Here is a 13658-nt window from a genome sequence, read left to right as displayed (position 1 = left end):
GTATAATGAAATCACAACATTTCAGTAATTATTTTCCTGTATAATCAGGAAACTAAATTACTGGAAGGATAATATTCACTCATGTCAGAAGTTCACGGAAGGGGTCAAAATGAAAATTTTGACATTTGGTGGCTCTTTTGATTGTTAAGTATTGCAAAACCTGCTTCAAAGTGGTTTACACTATAAAAGGGAGTTAATCAGCTCATATAAAGAGGGAGTTTCAGTAAAACTTGGTCCAGGGGTTCAGAGTATGGCCCTTGGATTCGATTTGCCTCTTTCCATTTCTCAGTTCTCTGTTGGCTCTTTTCATGTATTCTCTCCCTTTGTAGTATCAAGCAGCTACTTCACCTCCACATCCTCGCAACTTTAAATCCAGCACAAGAGCATCTCCCTGTTTGAGCATTTCCAGCAAGTCTGTTAGTGGCTTTGTTGCTCATTGGCTCTGATTGTATTATGTGCCCATCTGTGTGGCGGGTATTCATCAGATTGCCCAGACATTGAGGCCCTTCCCGCCTTTGAAATAGGTGATCTAAGAGTGAGGCCCATTCAGTCCCTTGATAAAAATTATTGGCTGTTGCTTGAAATCGGAAAATGGATGCTGGAGAGTTAAAACAACATAAATTCTGATTGTACTCAAAGGCTTTGGCTGTTTAGTGATTTAAAAATATAAGGTTTCATATCTGTTCAGTACTTTTAAAAATTTCTTTTTTAAAAATTTATTTTAGGGAGGAAGGGAGAGAGAGTGAGAGAAAAATAATGATGTGAGAGAGATACATTGATTGGATGCCTCCCATACCTACCTCTACAGGATGCTGTCTGCAGTGTAGGTTTGTGCCCTGACTGGGAATTGAACCTCTGACCTTCCAGTGCAGGGGACAACACTCTAACCAACTGAGCCACACCGTACTACAGTAGTTTTTTTTTTAATCTTTTTCAAAATAAACTTGATTTATTCTCAGAGAATATGCTGTCCATAACTTAGAAAGCTGTGAAGACATACGGAAGTAATACGATCTCTTTGAGCTGGCAAGGTTGTGGTAGATCTAGAACTAGGTCATAATTTCCCAGTGACTCTTTCATGGTGCTGTAGATGTATCCTATACTGTCCTGGGCATTGGTATTATGTTCTGGCCTTGATTTTATAACTGATTAGTGACCTTGGGAAAGTCTCAGACTTCAAGCGAGAGAGCTAGACAAACATGATTCTATTGTAACTTTGTAACCTATTCTTTGTCTAGAAATTGTCATGTGGAACAGATTTTAAACAATTTTCTTCCTCTTTTAATTGATCTGTTCAAGGTCATGGTGGTCCTATGCTTTGGTGGTCTAGGAACTAGTTGTAAATAATGATTAGAGGGGAAAAAATTGCAGAAAACAGGTACTCACTTAGGATCTTAGAACAATGGGTATTTGGTTTCAAAAGCTTTCTGGGAATTATATGTTTGAGACATGAAAATTGACTTTAATGTGAGCCATGTGTGACCAAGGACTTGCTCAAGAAGAGGAGATGTCAGAGGTAGCCAACATAATGTTTCACTTCTCCCTGAACGATACTGTGTTGAGTTGTACTTTTTGAGATTTTTGTATTAGCTTACAACAATGGTAACAGTAGAGAAAAAGTTTTTTCCATGCTAAATTCACTATAAGTTTGGATTTTCCTTTGCTTATTTCGGTAAACTTATATTGTCATAGTATCATTCTGAGGGTGTTATACAACAAAATATAAGTGCACATTATTATTGAATACAAATTTTATTACCTCATTTTTTATGTTTTGAAATTCCTTTGACGTTATTTAAAAACAAACTTTTTCATGCTAGTTTCAGCATAACCCAATTTTGTATTTGGAGCATTATGTGTACAATTGTATATGAGATTGAATGCTTATCTTTCTAGCAGCATAAAACTCTTTAGGAGACTGAGCTTTATGTTTCTTATAAATAAGTGGAAAAATTTTTGGAAATGCGAATTTTATACTTAGCTTTGAGGTCTTTGAAATAACTAAGTATGTGTGTATTTTTTTTTGTTGTTTTTTTAAAGATGGACCACGACCTAATCCAAAAGAAATACTTTCCCTAAGAGCATTCTTATTGATGTTCATTAAGCAATTAGTGATGAGGGTGAGTTCATCTCTCTTATCCTGTAGCATTGTAATGTGTGTGTTGTAACTTGTAACTTCAGATAAAATACAATCTTGGTTTATTTGCTCTGTTTTGAGGGTTACACATTGGAAAATACTTTGAAAAATATTTGTTTCCATGTTTTTTTTTGTGTTCATCTTTCTTGGGCATATAAGGATATACATTATTGCAGAATTAGAGATTGATAATTGTAATATATGTTATAGGAATTTCTGTTGGAGTTCAAGTGTAGTCATTTTTTCATTCTGCAAATATTTACTTTTCTATTCTATCCCTGGTACTACTTGATGCAGTAGTCAACAAAGCTGCTCAAAGAAGTGTTATTTTTAGGGAGTTTGTTATAGCTGACATTCAGATTTTGAGAAATTATTTTCCTATATAAATATACCAGATAGGCGTGTCAGCCTTTAGAAATGATTATATTTTGTCCCATTTCATTCTACTATAGAGTAAAATTTAATATTATTTTTTTAAGGAAGGTGTTTTGGTTTTATAAGGTGGCAATATATAAATGTATTTATTGCCAATTTTTTATTCAATATTTTCCTATATCATTTTATTTCTTATTTTTTACAATTTAATGCTTTATTAGCTGTCACATAATATTATGGTAAGCTGATTTAATTTTTAGTATATATTGCAGACTCAGATACATTATTTTCATTTATTAAAAAACTTATCCCTTAAATTAACTGTTTTTATTCCTTTCTAGTGTGTTCTTGTTTCCTAATTTTCTTTATTATTGTTCTTTTTTGAGATTGCAGCTTTGTTTTATAATTAATAATTGATAGACTAGGTTGAAAATTTTCATACTGCATTCATTTAAAAGTCCAATGTTTTACTCAGTGAAATTACTACTCAATTTTTAGTGCCTGACATTTTAACTTGATAATTTTAGAAACTGTTTACTTTACTCTGCAAATTTAATGGAAAAAAATAAATAGAAAAGTTGTCTTCTGTATTTAGAGGAGTGATGGATATGGATAATATTCTTTTACTTCTTAATTACTGCTTCTTGCTTACTTAGGATTTTGTAGGTTTGCTAGATAGGTTATCATATATTATATAAGGTGCTGGAAGCAGAATACTGATATTAGAACTCTTCTGACTTCTACATTCTCAAATACTGCATGTCTTCAGTGCATCCCTGAGTTGTTGTTTTTTTTAATTCTCACCCGAGGATATTTTTTCCATTGCTTTTCAAGGAGGGAGGGAGAGGGAGGGAGAGAGAGGGGGAGAGAGAAACATTGATGTTAGAGAGACTCATTGATTGGTTGCCCCTCACACATGCCCCAGCCAGGGCTGGGATCGAGCCTGCAACCGAGGTACGTGCCCTTAGCCAGAACTGAACCCAGGACACTTCAGTCCTCGGGCCAGTGCTCTAACCACTGGGCCCAACTGTCTAGGACCCTCAGTTTTTATTTTAAATTTAGATTGTATATGACATTATCTTTATATATTTATAGCAATGGATCATGTTGACAAATCATCTGTTTTAATTTCCATTAAAAAATTTTTTATATGCCGTTTAAGATACTTGTAATTATGTTTTGAAAGGATTCTGGAGTAAAGGAAGATGAACTACAGGCCATTCTTAATTACCTACTCACTATGCATGAGGTAACATTTGAATTTTATATTTTGGGATTTTTATTTTTTGAAGCTGTATTACGGGCTTTTTTAAAAGTAAAAAAGTTAAATCTTTCATTAATGATATACCTGTAATGGGGAGTAAATGTATCTTGGAACTAAATCTTAGCAACCTTCATATAAATATCCTTTATTACCACAAGAGGGCTCAAAGAAATATCATGAAAGGCTTTAAAAGTGTTAAAATTAGATCTCATTGAGCTAATTCTAAAGTATATCAAAGAATACTTTCAGTGTATTTCCAGGGACTGGTGTAACAAATGGAAAAACAGGTAACAAAAATGACTAGAAGTGATTGGATTTTTAAATTCATAGCACAATCTTCCTATTGACTTTGCATGTTTAAATACTGTTAAGTTAAACAACTTATCTGTAATGGGATTTAAAATTATGTGATTGAAAAGGAGGTTGATATGTCTGGGTTTTTTTGCCCTTTATTTTTTAGCACTAGGAAAATGTAATATATGCCAGATGTAGTCTAACCAAATAATCTGATTAAATGTGTTTTAAGTAAGTTTTTTTGGGGTGGTGAACAGTGTACAGATGATGTGTTATAAAATTGTGCACCTGAAACCTGTATAATATTGTTAACTAGTGTCACCCCAATAAATTCAATAAAGGAAAAAATAAGTAAATTTTGGAAATTGGAATATCATATAAAACACACATTTTAAATAATTTACCTTCTTATGTTATAATTCATGTTTTGTTAGTTAGTATTTGTTACAGTATGAAAAAGTGCCTTCTTTAATCATTAATAAAGGAGAGAGATTGTTTGGACACACCCATCTTTGTTAATTGGGGTAGAAAAGAATACATTTCTTGTTGGATTATATTTGGCTCAGACATTGATGATTGTGATTTCTTTTTACTGTTGAGTCATGTATTAGATTTTCCTGACCCAGTCTAATAGTTGAAGAGTTTCAGTAGTATTTCCTAGTGACCTGTTGTTATGTTATTTTGTTTTTTTAATTAACCCTATGGGACTGAAGTACTTTATAAAAGAGAAACTGGAAGTCACAGTGATTCTCTGTTTTCTCAGAATCTATTTAGGGATCTTTCAGGCCCTTCAGATAACACTTCCAAAGTCTCAGTGCCCCAGCTCTAGACTATTTACTCAGCATATTGAGAATTAGCTTCTCAAGTAGCTGCCATAAGCAAAAGCTCAAAAGCAGTGAATGAAAACCTAGACCCAGGGCAACAGAGATAACCAAATGCTGCTTCCCTATACCTCTTTGAGTCAATATTGCCCAAGTTGGCCCTAATGATATGCATACATACTGAAATACTCAGCAAAGGTTGTGAAGGATTTTCTTGAAATTTTTATTTCAACATTTATATATGCTCCTGTGCTATTCTGTAAATGTTAGCAAGGTATATGACATACAGTTGTATGTTGACTCAGTAAGTATTCATTGATATCTATATCTTTAATACTGAAAATAGATAATATATGAGAACCATCCAGTCATCATTTCCCAAAAAGTCTTCTATTGGAACTAGTTATTGAGAGGTTCAATGAACAAACTGGTTCAGGTTAATTTTAGGAAACGATACATAATATGTTGCCTCCAACACTACTGCCAGATTCACAACATCTATTAAAGGATCAAATATGTCTTAGTATAATAAAAAAGAACAGTGTAGTTCCCCCTGTCTCCCAATTGCTTTATGTATAAATCTTTCTTTAAAAAATACTGTTAACTCAGATCTATAATATCTATAGAATATGTTTTAGGAAATTTTGTTTTAGGAAATCTTGATATAGTAGAAGAGGCACTTTATTTCTTTATGAAGAAATTATTTGACTATTTGGTGATGTGTACTTTTAGTTCTGCAGATGAATATGTATATGTAAAGAGCCAATTTGTTGAAAGAAGTATATATTGTATATATGTCTACTTATGTTTTTAAAGTTGAGATTTCTATTGTTTTAGAAGTATTCAGTGTTCAAATAAGTTGTTTTTTCCTTATTAAATTTTTTTTTCTCTAAAACGATTTTAGGATGACAATCTAATGGATGTCCTACAGCTGCTCGTTGCATTAATGTCAGAACATCCTAGCTCTATGATACCTGCTTTTGACCAAAGGAATGGGTTACGGTAAGAGTTGAATATATCAAGATTTTTAATATGTTTAATATCAGAGATTAGTTGGGAGATGATCGAGTGTTAGATATGAAAAGTATTACTGGAAGTTATATTTTAAAATGAGTTAACATGTAAGACTTCTTTATTTCATACGTTGTTTTTTTGAAGAAATCTTTAATTGTAGAGGCTCTGTTACTATTTAATTTTGGAGGAGAGATTAGGCAAATCATCCTATGTATTTTGTATAGGTAGTGCTATTATACAGCTATTATAAGATCAAATTGTTTAGCAACACTATCTTTAGGTTTTAGAACAGTAGTATTCAATTGTGATCTAAGAGAAGTTCTTTGTCATTCATTTATAGTAACACTTTCTCTACTTCTAGTCCCAAATGCTCATTTTATTAGTCTACTTGGGCTGCCATAATAAAATATTATAGACCAGGTGACTTAAACAACAGAAAATTATTTTCTTACAGTTCTGGAGACTGGAAGTCCAAGATCAAGGAGCTAGGAGGGTTGGTGTCTAGTGAGGGCTCTGCCTTTGGGTTGCAGATAGTCACCTTTTCACTGTGTTCACTTAACCTCTTCTTTATTTGTATACTGACAGAAAGAGAGAGAGCAAGCTTTTTGGTGTCTTTTTAAAAAAAATATATTTTTATTGATTTCAGAGAGAGAGGAAGGGAGAGGGAGAGAGAGATAGAAACATCAGTGAGAGAGTCATTGATCAGCTGCCTCCTGCATGCCCCCTGCTGGGGATCGAGCCCACAACCCGGGCATGTGCCCTGACCTGAATTGAACCTGGATGATAGGCCGATCGATGCTCAACAGCTGAGCCATGCTGGCTGGGCTGGTGTCTTTTATAAGGGCACTAATCCTATCAAACCAGGGACCCACCCATGGGTCATCATTTAGTCTTAATTACTTCCTTATAGAACCCATCTCCAAATACAACACTGGGAATTAGGGCTTTAACATGAATAGGGGGCAGGGCACACATTTAGTACATAAGAGTCATCAGCAAAACAATACTTTGGTTTTCATGAGAAGGTGTTGGGCCACAAAAGTTTTACAACTATTTTGCTGGATGATCAGCTGCAGTAACTAATTTAATGATCTAGTTATAATAAATTTCCCACATCAATTCTTTATTACAACTGCTTTATTTGGGTACCTTTCCCTGATGACATGTGACATGATTTGGAGCAGATTTTCATATGCTTATTTGACATCTATATATCTTTTTTGTGAATTGTTTAAGTTATTTGGCTCATTTTTTAATCAGGTTGTTTGTTTTCTTATTGTTGAGTTTTAAGAGTTCTTTGTATATTTTGGATAAGTCCTTTATCAGATGTGTCTTTTGCAAATAGTTTCTCTCAGTCTTGTCTTCTAATTTTCTTGATGTTGTATCTGGCAGACCAGAAATTTTTAATTTTTTTTTTTAATCCTCATCTGAGGATATTTTTCCCACTGCTTTTCAGAGAGATTGGAAAGGAGAGAGAGAGAGAAACATTGATGTGAAAGAGACATTGACTGGTTGCCTCCCACATGCATCCCTACGAGGGCCTGGGATTGAACCTGTAACCGAGGTGCGTAGGACCCTTCAGGCTGCAGGCCGGTGCTCTACCCACTGCGCCAAACTGGCTAGGGCAGAAGTTTTAATTTTAATGAAGTCCAGCTTATTTATTTCTTGCCGTATCATTCTTTGGTGTATCTAAAAAGGCATCACAATTCATCTCCATTTTCTCCTATGTTGTCTTCTAGGAGTTTTATAGTTTTACATTTTACATTTAGGTCCATTTTGAGTTAATTTTATGAAGGGTAAGGTCTGTGTCTAGATTCGTTTATTTGCATGTGGGTGTCCAGTTGTTTCAGCATCATTCGTTGAAGAGAAGATCTTTGGTTTGTTATATTACCTTTGCTCCTCCCTTGTCAAAGATCGGTTGACTGTATTTATGTGGGTCGATTTCTAGGCTCTCTGTTCTGTTGCTTGATCTATTTGTGCTTTTCTTTTTCTTGCCAATACTACACTGTCTTGATTACTGTAGCTTTATGGTAAGTCTTCAAGTAAGGTAACATCGGTCTTACGATCTTGTTCTTCTTTTTCAATATTGTTTTGGCTACCCTGGGCTTTTGATCTCCCTATAAGCTTTAGAATGGCTTGTTTATATCCCTGAAATAATTTACTGGGATTTTTGATTGGAATTGCATTTAATCTATAGATCAGTTTGGAAGAACTGAGATCTTGAGAATATTGAGCCATCTTATCCATGAACATGGATTTTCTTTTCATTTTGTAGTTCTTTGTTCATCATTTTTGTAGTCTTCCTCATGTAGATCTTGTATACTAAGTATTTCATTTTTTGGGTGCTAATGTAAATGCTATTGTGCTTTTAATTTCACATTACACTTGTTAATTGTTGGTATATAGGAAAGCAGTTGACTGTTGTGTATTAATTTTGTATTCTGTAACCTTGTTATAATCTCCTTTTAGTTCCAAGATTTTATTTTGGGTCAGTTCTTACAGTTTCTTCATGGATAATTATGTCATCTGTGAACGAAGACAGTTTTATATGTTCCTTCACAATTCGTATACCACTCTTTCCCCTTTTCTTGCCTTACTGCATCAGCAAGAACTTTTAGTTTTTCTTGAGATTTCTTCTTTGACCTACATTTATTTAGAAGTGTATTGTTTAGTATTTTGGAATTTTGCAGTTATCTTTCTATTACTGATTTCTAGTTTAATTCCATTGTGGTCTGAGAGCAAACATTATATGATTTCTAATCTTTGCATCTGTTTAGGTGTATTTTATGACCCTGAATGTGGTCTAATTGGTGAATGTTCCATGAGAGCTTGAGGAAAATGTATATTCTGCTGCTGTTGGATGAAGTAGTTTATACATAGCAGTTATATCCAATTGATTGATAGTACTGTTGAATTCATCTGTGTCCTTGCTGATTTTCTGCCTGCTGGATCTGTCCATTTCTGAGAAAGGGATGTTCAAGTCTCTAACTGTGATAGTGAATTTATCTGTTTTTCCTCACATACTTTTACACTTTATTGTTAGGCACACACATGTTAAGGACTATTATTTCTTCTTGGAGGATTGCCACCTTTATCATTATGTAATTCCCTTTATCCCTGATAACTTTCCTTACTTTGAAGTCTGTCTACAATTAATATAGCTACTTTTGCTTTCTTTTGATTAGCATTAGCATGGTATATTTTTCTCCATTCACTTTCTTTTAATCTACATGTGTCTTTTTATGTTTAAAGTGGGTTTTTTAAGACAACAAAGTTGTTTTAAGTGTTTTAAAATGTTACAAATGTATATTAAATTTACCCGTATCTTGAAATTAGATTTATAATCATAAGACTATGAAAAAGTTTACACATATATGCATATATATTTTAAATCTTTATTTTTGAATACTGAGAGTAATTTTTCTTAATTTTAATTCATTCAGGGTTATCTATAAACTTTTGGCATCAACAAGTGAAGGAATCAGAGTGCAAGCTCTCAAGGCAATAGGCTATTTTTTAAAACACCTGGCCCCAAAGTGAGTATGCATGAAATCTAAAATGAACTGTAGAGTATTACTTATTTATTTTACAATACACAGTCTCTTGTTTATTTTTATTCATAAAATGCTATAAAAATTTAATCTCGTTTCCACACACTAAAAATAAAGAGGGAGTAGGAGTGTATTGTTTGTCTTCTATGACAGTGTCATTTATTTTTGTTCATTATGGGAACACATTTGTGTAAATTGAATTCCAGATAAAATGGAGACTTCATTTCAGGGGACTTGATCATCATTTGCTTTATCTGTTCTATAAAACTGCCGTATTAACCTGGATGTTTGTCACATAATGTGTTCCGCTATATGCATAATTAAAAACTAAAACTTTTTTTTTTTTTAAGCTTAATGCAGATATTTATATCTTACTTACTATTCCTTGTACCAGGATTGGTTTATTATGAAAATTAGCAATTTTGGTGGTAGAAAAGTGTTAAATTGTGTTTTTTATGTTGAATTCTTGGCTAACTGTAAATAAAGTTTTATTCTAACATATAGTCAAAATAATTTATTTGCTTATTATCTATTGCAATTTTCACATTACAACAATTTATGTGTTTCACAAAGCCTAAAATATTTACTATACAGACATTTGCAGAAAAATGTTTGAGAAACCCAGGTATTGAATTAAAATTTATAATCTGTTTTTAAATTTTTGCTTGTAAGTTTAGTTTTGATATATTTATCTTCATAGTATTCATTTTATTAATTTTTTGTATTTCTTTTGCTTTTTTTTCTACATTGTTTTTCTATTTAACTAACTGGGATTTAGATTATCATCCATAGTAGAGCTTAGCTCAGTACTGACAGAGAGTAGCTACTAGTTAATAAAAAGTTGCCCTGAAGATTTTGGCTGTGTTATGCTAGTCTTGTAATATTTTAAACTTTAGCTGTGCTTATATTATAGCTTGTATTTATCTTCTTAAGATTTTGTGACCTTATAAGTTCTAGGGTGAAGAAAATTGGGAAAGTTATTGAATTGGAATTTGTTGGTAATGTGAAAAACATTTTCATGTGTCCTTCAACTTTCCTACTAAACAGTGGATAATAAGACTGTGCATTTGATTATTTCTGTGTTGTTACAGAAGAAAGGCTGAAGTCATGCTTGGACATGGATTGTTCTCACTGTTAGCTGAAAGACTCATGCTTCACACAAATTTAATCACAATGACCACGTATAATGTCTTGTTTGAGGTAGGAATGTAGTTGGAATTTAATTTTACTAATTTCTTAGTAATTAAAAGTACCTGTATAATTGAGTTGATATTGTATAGATAAAATAAGATCATTTAGGGTTTTACAGTTTTGAAATTTGTTATATAAATGGGATGTGGCTAGACCTTAATAAATCTATTAATATGTGAATTATTAAGCATGTGGTCTTTTTAAAAGTATTTCTTCCGTTGGATTGAGTATTTGATGCCTTATTTTATGATTAAGTAAAAATAGAGTTACAATGTTGAAATCATTTAATATAATGCAGAAGATATTTACCATGATGATATTAGACTGTGTAATTAATGTTGATTAGTGTTGTACTGAAAGCTCATTAATGGTGGTGGTAATACAGTGATTATAATAATGTAGTCTATTGTTTTACTTCTGTAGATTCTTATAGAACAGATTTGTACGCAAGTGATACATAAACAGCATCCAGATCCTGATTCTTCAGTAAAGATACAAAATCCTCGTATGTATTTCATATACTTAAAAATTTTTTTTTATTGAGATATTCTATGAGTTTAAGGTGTTCAAACTAATGATTTGGTATATGTATATATTGTGAAATATTTACCACAATAAGGTTAATTAATACATTCATCACTTCATAGTGATAATTATTTGTGTATGTGTGGTGAAAATGTTTAAGATGTCTCTTAGCAACTCTCAAATATACAGTACAATATTGTTAACTGTGGTTACCACGTTGTGTATTACATCTTCAGAGCCCAGTCACCTTATAATTGGACACTTATACACTTTAGGTGAGCACCTTCACCTATTTCTCCCAATCCCCTCTTTTTTTAAACTTCTAAACTATGAAAAACCTAAGGTTAATATTGTCGAAAACACATTGAAGAATATTTCATTACAGGCAGTGATATAATATTAGTTTTATTTGTGTTTGATGTTGAATTTAACTTCAAATTGACCTTAGGTTATGTGAAAGTGTTTATATAGAGATTTTGAAGAATTATATGAATAATATCTTGATTTAATGTATGTTCAGATTTTCAGTAGGGTTTTGATTGTACTATTTAGTGATGTCAGGCTAAATTACATGAACCATGGAGGTAATTTTCATCTTAAATTACTGTCAATTTAAGAATACCAAGTTTGAAATAGAAAACTACCTACTTTATTGTTTATGAACTTAGTCTGCTTAACAGTTTTTTCTTTTGATATTTAGAATTCTTAAGTACTTGTATAAGGTGTATATTTTTCATCTTGCTTTTCAAGATTATTGACATTAAAATAACTGGTTTGTAGAGTTTTGAAATCCAGTTACTTTTCGTGTAGTGACTTATATTGTGGTATTCTGTTTTAGCACTAGTTTCAAAAACACATGGCTCTGAAGTTCAATTTTTCCTAGCCATCATGGAGAAAATCTTGAAAATGTAATATAATGTAATATAATATAAAATATATTTTATGTAGTTATAGGGAAGATGACTTATTGAAGTAAGAATTTTAGAATATTATTATCTATATAATATGCTGTCTCAGGAAAGACAGGCAGTATAGTATGGTGTTTAAGAACATGGGCTGCCTGGCTTTCAGTCTTGTCTACATGTCTTGATAGTTCTGTGACTTTGAGTAAATTACTTTAATCTCTGTGTGCCCTAGTTTTCTTATTTTTAAAATGGGGATAATAATAGTATATAGCTATCATTGTATAAGGATTAAATGTGTTAATACTTGTAATTTCTTAAAACAGTGCCTCGGAATAGTATATCCTAAAATGAGTGGCTATTATCATCATCATTATCATTATTTTGATGATTATCATCATTGTAATCATTGTTTAGGTAGAGAAATTTGGGATTTTCATTAGAAGAATTAAGAAATTACTCCCCAAATATGGATAACTGTACGATAAAATATCTTTATATTTGCTATTTTGAACTTACTGCTTCAGAATCAACAAAAACCTGGGCAAAGGCTTGCTTAGAATTTCTGAATTTTTAATTGGGTAAAAATTTGATGTATTTAATTTTAAATTCAGAGTTATAGATGTTTTTGTTTCTTTATTAAGGTCTGGATTTAAGCCTGTATTTCAAAGAAGTTTTTTTCTTCTTAAAGCTAAGTGTAAGAAATTTAAGACACCAATGTTGCCCCAATAAATTCAATAAAAATTAAAAACGGTTAACTTCCAAAAAAAATTCAGACAGCTTTTTAAGACTACTGTAGTAGTTTTATTTGTATTTTTTCATGGTATTGAGTAGGTTTTAATTTCCTTTGTTGTTTTTTTATATCTAATTTTACTTTTAAAAGTATGGAAGGAATCTTGACATCTTTTAAAATTCATGATGATAAAAGGGTATGTGCATACCATAAATTTTATTGAAGAAGTCAAGAATTTATTCTCCTTTTTCTGAGATTTCAGATTATAGGGTTGTTTTAATTTTTAAGATCAACTTTATTAATTGGCAGAGATTAGGGAGAGTTGTTAGTAGTTTTACAATCTTTTGATTTGTTCATAATTTAACTTGACTTATTATAACTTTTTAAAATTCAACTTTACTTTTACACATCCTAATGGTTAAATTTAAAAATTATTTTTGTTTATGGATGCTTGCTAATGAACATATTGTCATTCTTTTTGGCAGATGATTTTTTTATAACACAAAAGGATTTTTTAGTAGACATTTATGTCAGGGAAACGAAACAAATTGCAATATATTGATCTTCCTTCATGAAAATTTTATAGCGTTGTTTTTTAATTAATTTCTGAATTGTCTTACAGAGATACTAAAAATAATTGCGACCCTACTTCGAAATTCTCCGCAGTGCCCAGAGAGCATGGAAGTTCGCAGAGCTTTTCTTTCTGACATGATTAAACTTTTTAATAACAGTAGAGAAAACAGAAGGTAAGCATACAAGAAAGTATTTGCACTATTCAAGTCCAGCTTTGAATAAGCCCATTTGTTCTAAGAAAAATTGCTTTAAAAAACACTTTGAAAATGAATTTTCCA

General features: G+C 31.8%; 1 protein-coding gene across 2 annotated transcripts in view; it reads left to right on the top strand.

Annotated features, from left to right (window-relative positions):
* The window catches only part of LRBA (LPS responsive beige-like anchor protein), a 504599-nt gene that overhangs the window by 73680 nt on the left and 417261 nt on the right, over positions 1-13658 (top strand). For both annotated transcript variants that reach the window (XM_081135597.1, XM_081135598.1), the window contains exons 15-21: positions 2041-2120; positions 3699-3761; positions 5796-5893; positions 9349-9441; positions 10548-10656; positions 11071-11152; positions 13430-13553. In XM_081135597.1, coding sequence (XP_080991723.1) covers positions 2041-2120; positions 3699-3761; positions 5796-5893; positions 9349-9441; positions 10548-10656; positions 11071-11152; positions 13430-13553 — 649 coding nt within the window. The remainder of the gene's footprint in view (positions 1-2040; positions 2121-3698; positions 3762-5795; positions 5894-9348; positions 9442-10547; positions 10657-11070; positions 11153-13429; positions 13554-13658) is intronic.

Source organism: Miniopterus schreibersii, assembly GCF_964146895.1.
Source record: "Miniopterus schreibersii genome assembly, chromosome: 4".
Lineage (NCBI taxonomy): Eukaryota > Metazoa > Chordata > Mammalia > Chiroptera > Miniopteridae > Miniopterus > Miniopterus schreibersii.
The sequence above is the reverse complement of the archived record's forward strand: the minus strand, read 5'-3'. Positions and strand labels throughout refer to the sequence as shown.